The sequence below is a fragment of the Morone saxatilis genome, unplaced genomic scaffold, assembly GCF_004916995.1.
Source record: "Morone saxatilis isolate NCDOM2014 unplaced genomic scaffold, NCSU_SB_2.0 Contig17, whole genome shotgun sequence".
In the NCBI taxonomy this organism is placed as follows: domain Eukaryota; kingdom Metazoa; phylum Chordata; class Actinopteri; family Moronidae; genus Morone; species Morone saxatilis.
The window spans coordinates 16527576-16540744 of record NW_023339729.1 but is presented as its reverse complement, the minus strand read 5'-3'; the positions used below and the strand labels follow the sequence as shown (position 1 = coordinate 16540744).

The 13169-nt window shown below is 41.7% G+C and overlaps 1 protein-coding gene across 1 annotated transcript in view; it reads right to left on the bottom strand.

The window, feature by feature from the left end:
• Positions 1-13169, bottom strand: part of LOC118326699 (bifunctional heparan sulfate N-deacetylase/N-sulfotransferase 4-like) — a 41234-nt gene that overhangs the window by 26046 nt on the left and 2019 nt on the right. The window contains exons 2-4 of the mRNA XM_035659743.1: positions 11744-13053; positions 2648-2717; positions 997-1145 (exon numbers count right to left, since the gene is read on the bottom strand). Of these exons, the coding sequence (XP_035515636.1) occupies positions 997-1145; positions 2648-2717; positions 11744-12760 (1236 nt within the window). The 5' untranslated portion in view covers positions 12761-13053. The remainder of the gene's footprint in view (positions 1-996; positions 1146-2647; positions 2718-11743; positions 13054-13169) is intronic.

Here is a 13169-nt window from a genome sequence, read left to right as displayed (position 1 = left end):
GGGGGGGGGGGGGGGGGTGGAGGGGGGGGGTTGCTGGTTATTTTGGTTGAAGGCGTGGAAAACGGGGCGGAGAATCTAAAGGCGATTGTGATCTCCTCACTGTATTGTATGTGCGACACAACACTCCAATGCGGACATACAAATCATCTCCTCTCACTCACACACATACTAACAAAGCCCAAGAAAACAAGACAGAACAGAGCAACAAAAGCACTCGACCTTGTGGACTTCAGATTAAACAGGAGACATTAAACAGGACTCAGGTGCACCCATCAAAATAAGTGCATCATTCCCCAACTGGTATATTACATTACGTTTGTTTTGTTTTGTTTTGTTTTAATGAATGAGTACATGACGGTAAATGTTGTACAAGTGTTCTTATTGCTTATATGGACAGAAGTACAATATTGTCTTTCTGCGTTGTAGACTTTTAAAAAATATGTTCATATGCAGCTAATTTGCATTACCAAATGTGTTCTGCAGGAAGTGTAATTCTACAATGATTATGTTTTTTACCAACGAAACAAGGATACATTTATATTGTACACATCTGAAAAACATTCACAGTCAAATAGTCTTTCATGTGGTTTTACTACAGTATTGGCTTGGGGAAACTAAACTACATTTTAAACCTAACAGCATGTAAGACACAGGACATGAAACAATAATTTTTGGTATCTATATCCTGTGGTATAAGAATTTCACATTTTGTAAACAATTTAATCCAGGCAGCAATTATGTTTCCTATAAAATATAATAATGTATGTAACATAAGTGTATTCTTTCTCCGAGTAAAGTAAGTTTACAATTCCAGTGTGTGAACCTGTCATGTCTGTAATCTGCTGTGGCAAGGAAATAACAATTACTAACAGCAACAGACGTCCTTGAAGAAAATGCAATCATGGGAAGCGAGCATGATTAAAAGGACATACAAGAAAAAAGCAACAACGAAATAAACAGCTGCAAGAAATATGTGTGCGGGTGCATGCATCTCACCAGAGCAAACTCCTTGTTGAGGACCATCTGCTCCAGCAGTGAAGCCGACTCGTGTGGAGGCTGCATGTGGCTCCACATGTGGGGGAACCACCAGAACTCATCCACATACTTCAATAGCAAATCGTCTCCTTCATCCTCCTCAACCGTACCTGCACACACACACACACGTAACCACACACAAGGACAAAAGGACAAGAAATATAATGCACCCTTCATGCAGATTTAGATGCACATCAAAAAAAAATTGCTATATAGAACTCATCCCTGACATAAGGTTAGAGCACACAACCAAGCAACTGGGTTGATTTAAGGTTGTGTTGCTAAATAAGGTGGCAGGCAGTCTGATACCATGGTGATGAAAAGTGATACCATAGCAATAACAGATGCTATGGTAATATGTTCTACTTTGTATCAGATTTCTTCTAATTATAATTATGTTCAGTCTCATCTCTATTCTTTTCTTTTCCAGTGTATCCTACTTCTTTGTTCTCTTGCTGCAGATTTAGACACTTTAACTAGAAAATCAATAAAATCTGTCCTTGGAACCGCAAAAGAGCTTAGCATGCACAGCAGTGTGTCACCACCTCGGAAATATGCCTGTATAAATATTACAAGAGAGACTATGAGATAAAAAAGATATTTTTTTAAGATGAATAGCATAACTTAACACATATACACCCTACAAGCTATATCAACAGTGTGGGATTGATTACTCCTGCTAAGAACGCTGTGCTGCAAATTCATCCTTTCTTCAGTAAATTGTATTTGGTAGTTTGTTTGGTGCTGACTTTAACAGTCTTTATGTGTTTCATTCAAATATATTTTTGTTACTGTAAAAAAAGTCTAAGTCAAAGAATTTCTGCCCTTGCTTTCATCTTTATAGAACATTTATTTTACACAGATTCATGACCTCAGCAATGAAGTAATTGTTATGTATCTATTATTAAAGGTGGAGAGAGTTAATAGATGCACACAGACTATGTAGTGTGTTTAGACGCATGACAGAAATCTATATAATAAAAACAACTGTAAAAAACACTGTGTAACCTGCCATCTTTCAAATAAATCTGGCACAGATTTTCCATCACAACTCCTTACTGTTTGGTAAGAATTGTGCCTTCTGAATTCCACATAACAACATGCTCTGCTGAGGCCAACACTGGGGAACATCTAAACATTTTTTTCATTAATTGATTGTTGTGCTAGGTGCCAATGAACTTTAATGTGAACATTTCAATTTAAAAATTCCGCTTCATCCTTCATCATACGAACAAACAACAGTTGAGGAGGATTAGCCCCACAAGGTCTGTGCATGACCATCAAAAAAATGAAAAAGAAATGGAAATGAAAACAGATTTTTACATGAAATTACCATACCAATGGATAGCACTCATTTAATGAAGGCAAATTATTTTATCCCAAAAACCTTAACCTGTGCCATTTTGACAAATGACATTTCAAGCAAACCCCATTGAAATTAATGAAGCAATGTATGATCATTAAAACCAAATGAGTTTAATGAGATTAAAAAAAAATGTTTTCAAAGTAAAGTTTTATAGTTTTAGTAATTATATTTCTTATAGTTACTGAGTAGGTCTGGCACTCGTTTATTAATACATGGAAATAATATAATAATTACAACAGAACACACCTGTGTGGTAGAACTTCCCAGAGAAGCCCAGGTTGAAGGTAAAGTTGGAGATCTGAGAACGCAGCTGCCGCTGAGTAGTCAAAGGGAGAGCCGTAGAAAGAAAGAAAGAGAAGATGAATAGATAGATAGATAGATAGATAGGATATATAATAGGAATAGATAGATAGATAGATAGATAGATCACATTCAGCCCATTCAACTACTCAGACAGCCCACAGTATATCAGGTTCATTTTTACCCCGCCTGCACTTGCACAGATATACGACTGATCTGTCTGATTCAGGTCTTATGTCTCTCTGGTGTATATTTAAGTCCTTAGAGAACTTGTGATCACGATGGATGTGTGTACTCAACAGTGCTTACAGTATTTTACGGCTTGCCAGTCACCAACATGTTGCCAGTCACCAACATGTTGTCAATCAGGTTTCATTATTTTGTCTGTTGTTATTTTATTTTCTATGTGTGTTCGGGTTGGCTGTTCCTGTCCTTAAAGTTACCTCAGTCTCTGGTTTCAATACTTGAATCAGGATTTTCTCCACTTATTTAATGACTTCATTAGTTTACTGGCCTTTAAACAAAGACTCTGTAATGAGTGTTAACTAAAGAGAGTTGCACTCTCACACACACAGTCACACACAACGCGACCAGTGAATGGCGAAGGGTTAATGAAAGGTCAGCTGCATTAGTAGGCCTCTGGGAAGGGTGGAGCTAATAACCCCCCACCACACTCCTCCCTGTTCTCATGCATGTCTGTCTCATCCAATCCCTTAACATGTACCAAGTGAAGACCCTGCCATCCCCCCTTCCTCTCCCTCTCTCTCTCTCTCTCCCTCCCTCTGCTGCTGCCTCCTTTCTTTCTGGTTCTCCCTCTATTCTTCCATCTTCCTGCTTCTGAGAACCTGCAGTCGCCCGCCTTTCCCCATTTGTCTTCCACCTCCCTCCTAACCCCCCAGCCCACCCTTCTCTGAACCTCCATCTCTCCCTCGCCTGCTCCGTGAAAATGTCACATTCTCAGGAGACGGGGCTGTTCTAATTTGAAAGGAAGGCTGAAGCAGCATGGAGGAAAGATCACTCTCTCTCTCTAACTCTCTCGCCTTGCTCTTTCTCTTGCACTCTCCTACCCCATCTTCTTGCCATCGCTGCACTTCTTGCACAAATATTTTGTTTATTTATAAAACTCTTACAATTCTCTGTATATTTCAGTCTGTCTTGGTCTTTCTGTTGGGCTACGAGCCACATCTCTATTGCCAATCTTTGTCATGTTGCTTTTAATCGATCCCCAGGAACCCTGCCTGATTTACGAGACCTGAGCAGCTGATGTCAGAGCAAGGAATCGGTTCCAGGCAGTTTCTCTCTCTCTCTTTACACCTTCTCTACTCCTGTGTATGTGTGTGTGTGTGTGTGTGTGTGTGTGTGTGTCCCAAACTAACAAATATACAGACACATGCACAGAGTGTCTTCATTAGCTCTAATCTAATGGTGTTGAAGATGGCTGCATGCTGACAGATGTGCACAGCTCCCTAATCTGATCCCCTGTCCCCTCTGTTATGACATCCTCTACATCTTACACACAGACACACACTCACGCACACACGTTTGCCTATCCACACACAGGCAAACGTGTGGATACAAAGACTTAAGAATTAAATTAAGTTTGTAGCTGAGTACTTTGCATTGTAACTTAATATAAACTCCCTGATGTGTGTGTTGGTATCTGTAAGAGTCAGCATAGGTGTGTGTCCAAGTGTGCACGTGTATATTAGTTTAAACACCTCATTTGTATTCTGCTACCTAACATCGACAGCAGAAGAGCACTTTTGTGATGTGTCAGTGACTCAGAGCCACAAATGACCATAAAGGTGTTTTTGCATGTTTTACTATCAGAGTGAACATTTTGCCACTTTTATTTCTTTTTTGGGAAAGGTGTGTTTTCATTGTGCAGTAATGCCATTGTGCTGCATTGTATGGATGCTCCGTCTTCTGAGAACTGATAGTTGACTCTTGAAAAGTATTGCGCACCAAACCCCAAAAAATAACATTAAAAAGGGTAATGTGGACATGACCATTTCTCGCATTAAAGTTGTTGTTCAGCAGCCAAATCATACAGAGAACACACTCACATGGAGAGTTTTCAGAACACTCCCGTTTCGCAACCGCAGCACTGATTATGAAACTTTCACAGGCAACAAATTGCTCACTGTGATGGATCAGCTTTCTCAAGCAAGTATCACTTCTCTGCAAAGTGGTTTTCAAACCATTCAAAAGATGTATTATGTAATAGGCTACATTTAATAGATAAAGTTCACAGTGCACTGCTTTCATTTCAGATTGGGTACAATGAAGAGGACACCTTTGGCAAAATAACATTTTTGTTTCTCTATACTTTAATTCATTTGACATTTTTGATTTTTGTACCTGCTCGACATTCATAATGTTCCTCTTAGGATTTGGTGGTGAATAGTACCTTTATCCAATTATTTTATCTAATTACTAAGTCTCAAAATATTCAAAACTTTTTTTAGATTTCTGGTCGACTTTATCAAACTTTATCCATGGTTTCTTTATCAGACTGTATCTTAGCTTATACAGGCTGTATTACATAATACACAATATATTCTGCATTACTCACAACAGTGAGTACACTTTCTTTTTTTATCCTCTTATGATGCTTAACAGAACTAGTTTGTAATTTCATTGTGGTCAGACAACAGAAGGCTGAGTAGACAGCCAACTATCATAGAGAGGTGGGAAACATGCTATTGTTTAAATATACTCTACACATTTTCAGACGGTCTTAGAAGGCATCCCTACTGTTGTATTGGTTGTTCACGTGAAAAGTGGCAGAAATAGCCATGTAAAGAATGAAAATAGAGAGCTGGGAGAGAACTTCAAACCCTGGTTTCTTATTCACCTCAGCACAGCGGGCTAATCACAGCATAGATTGGGTGTGAATGATTTTTGGTCGTTTGATCGTCAGACATAGCCTCCCAAATCCACCGTCAAAAAGGTGTGGGGGAGTGGATTTCTCAAGCCATTCAACCATCCGACACACATTTCTGAAAAGTTTACTGGCAGCTTAAGGCCCTCAGTGATTTCCATAACCTGCCTGGTTTTACAACATCTTATTTAGGCGAGTCAGAGTGTGTCCTGTGCAGTTCTCCAAACAACATGGATAAGGTTTGCTTGCCAGTTATCTGTCACAGGCAATAATAGAGTAGTAAAAGCTCGCTTTATCAGCAAAACAAAACCACATCAGGATACCACAACCACAGAAATGGCAACAGGATGTTTTGTTAACACCTGAGTGAACCAAAAACAATGTGCTGGGTGAACTGTGGCAGTTTACTGCCCTCAAATTAAAGATGTTGAGACAGTTATGGGAGGATACTGTAGATCATAAGGAGGCAGAACTGTGAGTACAAACAATACCCAGCAATAAAAAAAGAGTGTACATCTTGGTCAGAAACATACTGAGCATATGACAAAACCCTAACTCTGGCTCTGAGGGACAATGAAGTCCTCTCCTGCTGTTTTTCTGAGGGTAACAGCAGTCAGATCCGGGAGAATGGAGGGCTTTGAGCAATATGGAGTCAATCTGTCCGCTGGATACTGAGCTCAAAGCTGGAGATGGCTTTAAAATGGGCCATAAGAGATACTTCATAAGAAAGAAGAGGGGATTTGGATTAGCAGGAGGTGGGACTATGTAGTATGTGAGAGATCTTCACAATCCTACTGATGAAGGTAAACACACACTGTGATTAGCGGTTAGTGATATCCCTCATTTCTGTGCCCAATCCCACAGCTGCCTAACACTGCTAGTGTCAGAAGCAATGCCAGTTTGTTTCTGTGTACGTGAGAGCGGCAGCGGGTGTGTGTGTATTCTTGTGTGTGTGGTAAGCACTGGAATAGGTGCCAGCTAGATGTTGGGGTTCAAACAGATGGGAGACAGGCATCTGGACAGCTGGCATTCACTGCGTTTCACAAACCCTTTACGCCAACCACCTCTCCACTATATCCCCATTCTGTCATTCTCGCCTTTGCACTGCTTTCTTTTCACAGCGATAAGCCTGGCTGGGAGATCAAAAAGAACAAAAGTAATTATAAAATAACTTATTTGTAAGTGGGATTTTACATCCAAACAGATTTGAAGGCAGGTTGAGAAGAGCAATACATTTAAACACATTTACAGGGTTTAATTTTTGTGCAAAAGCAGGCCAAAGTTCTTCATTCATCTCTTTGAATGCATGTGTTTGTGTCAGTGTGTATCTGTGCATGTAATGTGAACACTAGACCAGCAAATTTAACTGGGTCAGGCATCTCTATTTGATGAGCAGGAAGAGCGCTTTACCAGTTAATGCCAGTCCTCCTTTTGCTTACTCTTCCCTTTTCTGTCTCACTTCCAGTCTCGCTTGTCAGATTCAAGTCAGTATGGCTTTTTATATTGGAGCATTTTACAAAATCATCTATTCACTTGCATTTACGGATCCAAGGTACTTGTGATTGCTTTGGCATCGCTATACTTACTAAATTCTACTTGGCAGCCCCTCAAGGATTCTGAGTTTCAGTGATTGCTGTGACCGCAAAAACCTGCCTCATTTTGTGGAAGAAAATGCATGGCACACAGCCACACTCTCAGAGTGAATCTGGAGTAAAAACAAGACCACTGACAAAAAATTGTTAATTAAATAAAAAAGTTATTAAGATAATTTTCTGGTTGATAAATGTATTCACTACAATGACAGTGATGGCTGTCACCCCCCCCCCCCATGGTGTAAAATAAAAATGAAAACCTGTGATTGTGATTTTCCTTTCTGATAGCGTAACTGTAAAACTTTTCCTTCCCTGCAGGGCTGACTGTGATAATTTCACTTGTCCAATCAGGGGGGCGAATGAGAGCAGATGTTGGAAAGCATCATGCTGAAAGCAATATCCTGTTCCTCTCTTTCTTAGATGTCATATGTCTCCTTTTCTTCCTTTCTCACCTGCAACATTTTAAAAACCATTAAGATCCAACACCTAAGGTTTCAAGGGTGCCAGCCTTTGCCATGTATTAAATGACAAAATAAAAAAATATATAGTTGCGCCAACAGAAGCACTGACAGCAGTCTTTTTACTTCTTAACTCCCATTTCCTTATCTCTCTCCCCTGGTTTTCAAATCTTTTTCTCCACTGTTTATGTCTTTTCTTCATTACTTATGTAATAGAATTTGGCAAAGTAATAAATGGATATGTAAGGAGCTCGGTTCCATTGACTTAAGTGGCAAATATGCATCATACTTAATTAGCTCTAAAGATTAACTCTAAGAAGGACTGCACAATAAATTCCGGATTGCTAAGCCAAAAATCTTCAATGAAGTCTGAATATTGCCCATTTTTTGTAATTCCTTTTTTTGTTTTGTTTTCAATTTTAGGTCATTGCCAAACCAAAGTGAACATGAGGATATGAAAAAAACACTAGACATTTATATTTTTCATTTCATTCGTGCTCCCCCCATTATTCGTTTATCTCACACATTCCTCAGTGTAATGCAGTAATATGTAGAATAACTACCTTCTAGCTGGAGATGTTAAAACTGGCTTCCTATTCAGTCATAACAGTGAAATAACATTTTATGGCTTATTAGGCCACATGAAAGTAGCAATTATTTGACTTGCCAAATTAAACAAAGTAATGAAATTGCCAAAACGGCCCCACTGAGTCTTTGGAAACGCATGTTTTAATCTTATTTAGCCAATTCTCCTTTTCAGGAGTACAACAGACTGGCTGCCACAACATAAAATGGGACTAAAACTTGCACCAAGCACAGCTACACAAAAAGGTTCCTAGCTGTGCATATCACCAAGCCGCTACCTTCCGTTAGATTAAATCGCCAAATACCTAGTCAGTTCAAGTGAATGCAGCACTTTGTGCAAAGAGAGTGTGTCTTGGCTTGGCTCGTACAATATGTGTGTTCATGTGTGTGTGTGTCCTCTCAACTTAGGTGACACTGCTTCAGAAAGCACCTTGGGGAGGAAAAGAGTGAGAATGAGTTGATAAAGAGGTTTAGAGAGGAATACAAATAGGCTGGAGATAGTGATCAATGACTCAGACATGGAAGAGGGTGAGGAAAAAGGTGAGTGAAGGAGGAGGAAGGGGAGAAAGGAGGATGTGATAAAGAGGGATCTGAAGATGAGAATCGGACACCTCCCTAACGACGACTCCAAGGCAGAGAAGAAGAGAAAACCTACACGCATTAATTAAAAAACACAAGCACTGGCACACACGTATCATTGATGGGAGTTTTTGACTGGCATCATCTCTCATTTTGAGAAATGTCATCTGTGGGGTGCCTCCCTGTGAATCTTTTTAATAGAGGAAATACAGCTGTGTGTGTGGGAGAGTGTGTGTGCAGACAGGAGGGGGTGTAGGTATTGTTTGTCACCAGATGAACTCGTGGGGTGAGACTAATGAAGAGTGCAGAGTGAAGGAGGGAGGCATTTTAATTGGCCTCTCTCTCTCTTTCTGTCTCACTCCTCTACCTTCTTCTCTCAGCGAGAACAGGAGATTGAATGTTGGCTTTACAGAGGTAAGAAGGGATTTCTAACACTGGCTCTCTAAAAACCGTGTCCTACTAATTGGTCAATAACACATCCTGTTACATACTTTGATACAGTGTTACACATAAGCGGTCTCTGAAGCACTCCGGATGAGAGAGGATTTAAATTTTCACATAACTTGTGTGTCATTCATAATCAGTCAGTGCGATATGTTTGTGCTGTGGTGGCTCGTAACTGACGTTTTCTTATAGCATTTTGCAGTGCGACAAAATTTAGAAATAAAATATTCTTAGATATCTGTAGTGTCATTATGGTTGTCAGTCAGTTTGTCCTGACCCGAATTTAACCTTTACTCATCAGTCGATTTTACACAACCTCAACTTCTACACGTCCTTACATCTTCCTTTTATGATTAAATAGTTCATTGGATTCTATCAGTATTCGCCTTCAGCTTTTCAGCTGTCACCTTCATCCAAAGCTAGATGTATATTTGACACATGGCCATGTAATATGAGTCATCTTTTCAACAGCTTTTTCAATGGCACTGCTAAAAAGGGAAATACTTCCATTTAAGAGCTAACCATCTGAAAGCTAACCAATGGCGTTTACTAATCAAACAACCCCTGCGTCACTACAAAGATAACTGACATTTAGAAAAGATAACAATAAAATAAATTGGTTGATGCACACAATTATGAATATATGTGGTTTACCCATGTATACACACTTGTCACTTATACAAAATATGCCTCAAACTGTAATCTGACAACTCTACCTGAGGCTCTCCTTCTTTGAGGGGAGTGCTGCTACAAATCACCATATTCCTGCTCCTCTACCATCCCTCCTCTGCTTCCCCATTTCCCTTCAGCATTTTGTTTCTCTGAAATCGCAAAGTTAGCTGCTAGCTCTTTCCCCTAGGCACCATACTCCAACTTCTCCTCCCTCCCTTCCTCCCTTTTTTCCTTCTTTTTCCTCTACTCTTCTCTGTGATTGCCAACTATCCTGAAGGAGAGAGAAGAAATGTGGAAGGAGCGTGAATGTTTCAAATGGCATCGCTATCTTTTTTCTGCCCCCCACCTCTCTCTCTCTCTCTCTCTCTCCCTCCCTCCCTATCTCTCCATCTCCCCCTCTCCACCTCTTCCTCCATCCCCATCTCCCTGTCCTTCTGTTATGGCACTGGTTCATCCTCATGTATATTTATGCTACAAAGCTGAAGAGTCAGGCAGACCTAAAATGAAAACTCAAACTAGAGAGCGCTTGTGTGCTCATTTTGTGAATGTGTATGCGCACGGGTGTGCGTGCACTCTGTGTGTGAATATGCACTCTTTTATCCTTTTTGGATACAAGCATCTTTTTTATATTCAAGGGTGGAATTCCTCTCCACTTCACCACCCACTGCCCTCCTGTATTCTCAGCCTCCCCATTCCTCTCATCTCTCCCCCATGTTTCAGCCACAGACAGGTGGCTGGGTTTTTTTCAGTCCTTGACGGGACAGGTGTCAGCCATTGACAGAAAGTGACATTCTAATCTAAAGTAGTGATTCAGAAAACACCCACACACAAACACACACACATATATATATACGCACACACACTTCCTGTACATCCTGTGGCTGCACAGAGACGGGCAGACACCTCTGGGTTTAGCTCATGCACATCACTGCAGATCAGCATAAATCTCACCTGTCTTAAAGTCCCCACACACACACACAAATACACACATTCCCACACATGAAAAGCCAGCAAACACTATTTGTTTCCCTTGAATGTCCCTGAGTGAGGGAGCAGTGAGAGAATGTGACCACTAATTTCAAACAAAACTAAATTCCTCGTGCAGAAGCATTTTATCCACACTGCAGCAAACCTGGGGTGTTTCTCCACTCTTTAGAAATATTAAGTTCCCCCAGAAATTAGGGTTAGTATGCATGTGAGTGTGTGTCTATGGAGGTGCACATCTAAGTATATATGTGTGTGTGTACGTGTGTGTGTGTGTTTGCTCATGCAAGCGTGTGTGTTGAAACAATAGCTGTCTTGAGAGGCGGGCTGCATGGCTGACTCTCCTTTAGTTTCCCTTAGAGGAGGAACGTGGGAAAAGAGGAATAAGTGCCATTCATCTTTTCACTGGCTCATTCACTACCTCTCTTTCTCTCTCTCATCTCTCCTCTTTCTCCCTTTCACTCCAAGTCTTTGTTCCCTTAAATGGCCTCTTTACTTCTGGCTAATTCTCCATTTGAGATAAATACCCTCTCGCTGTACCCCAACACATATGCACTTGGTACACAACACACACACACTCTCACACACACGCATGGGCTTTCCAAAATAGCCCCTCATGCCCAAGCTAAAATCCTCAGAAATACAGTCCAGGTAAAATCTTTTGCTGAGGTGTCTGCAGACTGACATGGTAATATGTAAACATTGCTTTTTTTTCACTACTACACTGCCATCAATTACTGATTTTAGAAGTTGATCAGAATGAAAAATCTAATCCAACACTACTGACCCAACATGAATTAATTCTCTCTATTCCACTCTGTCTCCCAGTAATGCACATTATCACACCCATCACCCTCAATACCTTCACATCCTTGGCGTTCATGCGTGTCCCTTCCTTCCCCACGAAAATGTCATCTATATCCACCAGTATGTGCCGGTCCAGTCCCAATGTAAGCTTCCTGTCTGTGAGGTAGGAGATGGCATCCACCAGGATGAGTCTGTGGAGCCAGTAGCCCAGTCCCTGGCCAAACAGTACCCTCCTCACCCCATCATATAGTCCCATGTCCTGTACCACAGTGGCCTGAAGGCCTAAACTAAAGCCAGGCCCTGGATTATCACCGCTACCTGCCCCTGCTCCCTCCTTGGCCCGTGCATGCAACACAGCCTGGTAGGTGGAGTGATTGGATGAAAAGGAGGTCCAGTCCTCCCCAGGTAAAGCCCCTCGATCTGTGCCGGGCTTGGTCAAGTGGAGAAGAGGTGAGCTGGACACCACACAGCAATCCCAAAGTGCTTGGTTGGTCCTGAGCACCAGTGGGAGACCTCGGAGTTTGAGGAGAGGTGGGGAGTTCTCAGTGGAGCGGTAGAAACCAATGATGCCCACTCTGTACTCAGTACAGTATTGATGCAACAGCTGTCTGTTCCATGTGTCTGCATGTGCATACTTTAATAAATTCTCATAAATAATGAGTGAATATCGGCCGCGGCCTTTCTCTGTCAGTGGTGGAAGGTCACCCTTTCCTGAGGCGATCTCCATGCGAAACTGGAAGTGTGCTGACTCCAATATAGCCACAATGTCCTGACCCAGCTGGGAGTACTGGGATTCCACAAGTACCAGCACCACCGGATCAGTGTGGACATGTGTGTGAGGGGGGTTCGGAGGATACGGGTATGGAAGTTGATGGTACGGGGACATGGAGAGCGGCTGGGAACAGGCCGGTTCGGGGGATTGTCCAAGCTGCATGGAAGGGGAGGAGTTTGTAAACAGAAAGTAAGCAGAGAGGAGGAGGGAGAGGAGACAGCAGGAGGCCAGCAGGAGCAGGAGCCTGCGCAGGTGGCGACGGAATCGCACAGCCACCGTCATCGCGAAGTGGGGAGGTGTTGCACGTAGGAGGAGGAGAAGGAGATGTCTTTTTTAGTTTGCTGGAGCCTAGACGAGTATGTGCACAAGTTTAGGGGGTTGAGGTGCCCAAAAGATTGTCTTTGTATGTGTGAAAAAGGAGCAAAGACACTCAGGTGTGCGTCATGTCACCATGGCAGGTGGAGAATGGAGCTGTGCCGGATGTTGGGGAACAAAGGTCTTCATTCAGGAAATGTGGTTCGAGGTACTCTCCTTCCAGTCCTCATGGAGGAATCACATGCAGAGATGATTAATGCCTGCAGAGAAAGGGGACAAGGAGAAAAGAAGAAAGAGTAAATTTGTTGGGCAAGGTTGGATAGTATGGATTAGTTCTCTGTGTGCGTGCTTGGGTATGTGTGTGTTTGTGTGTGTG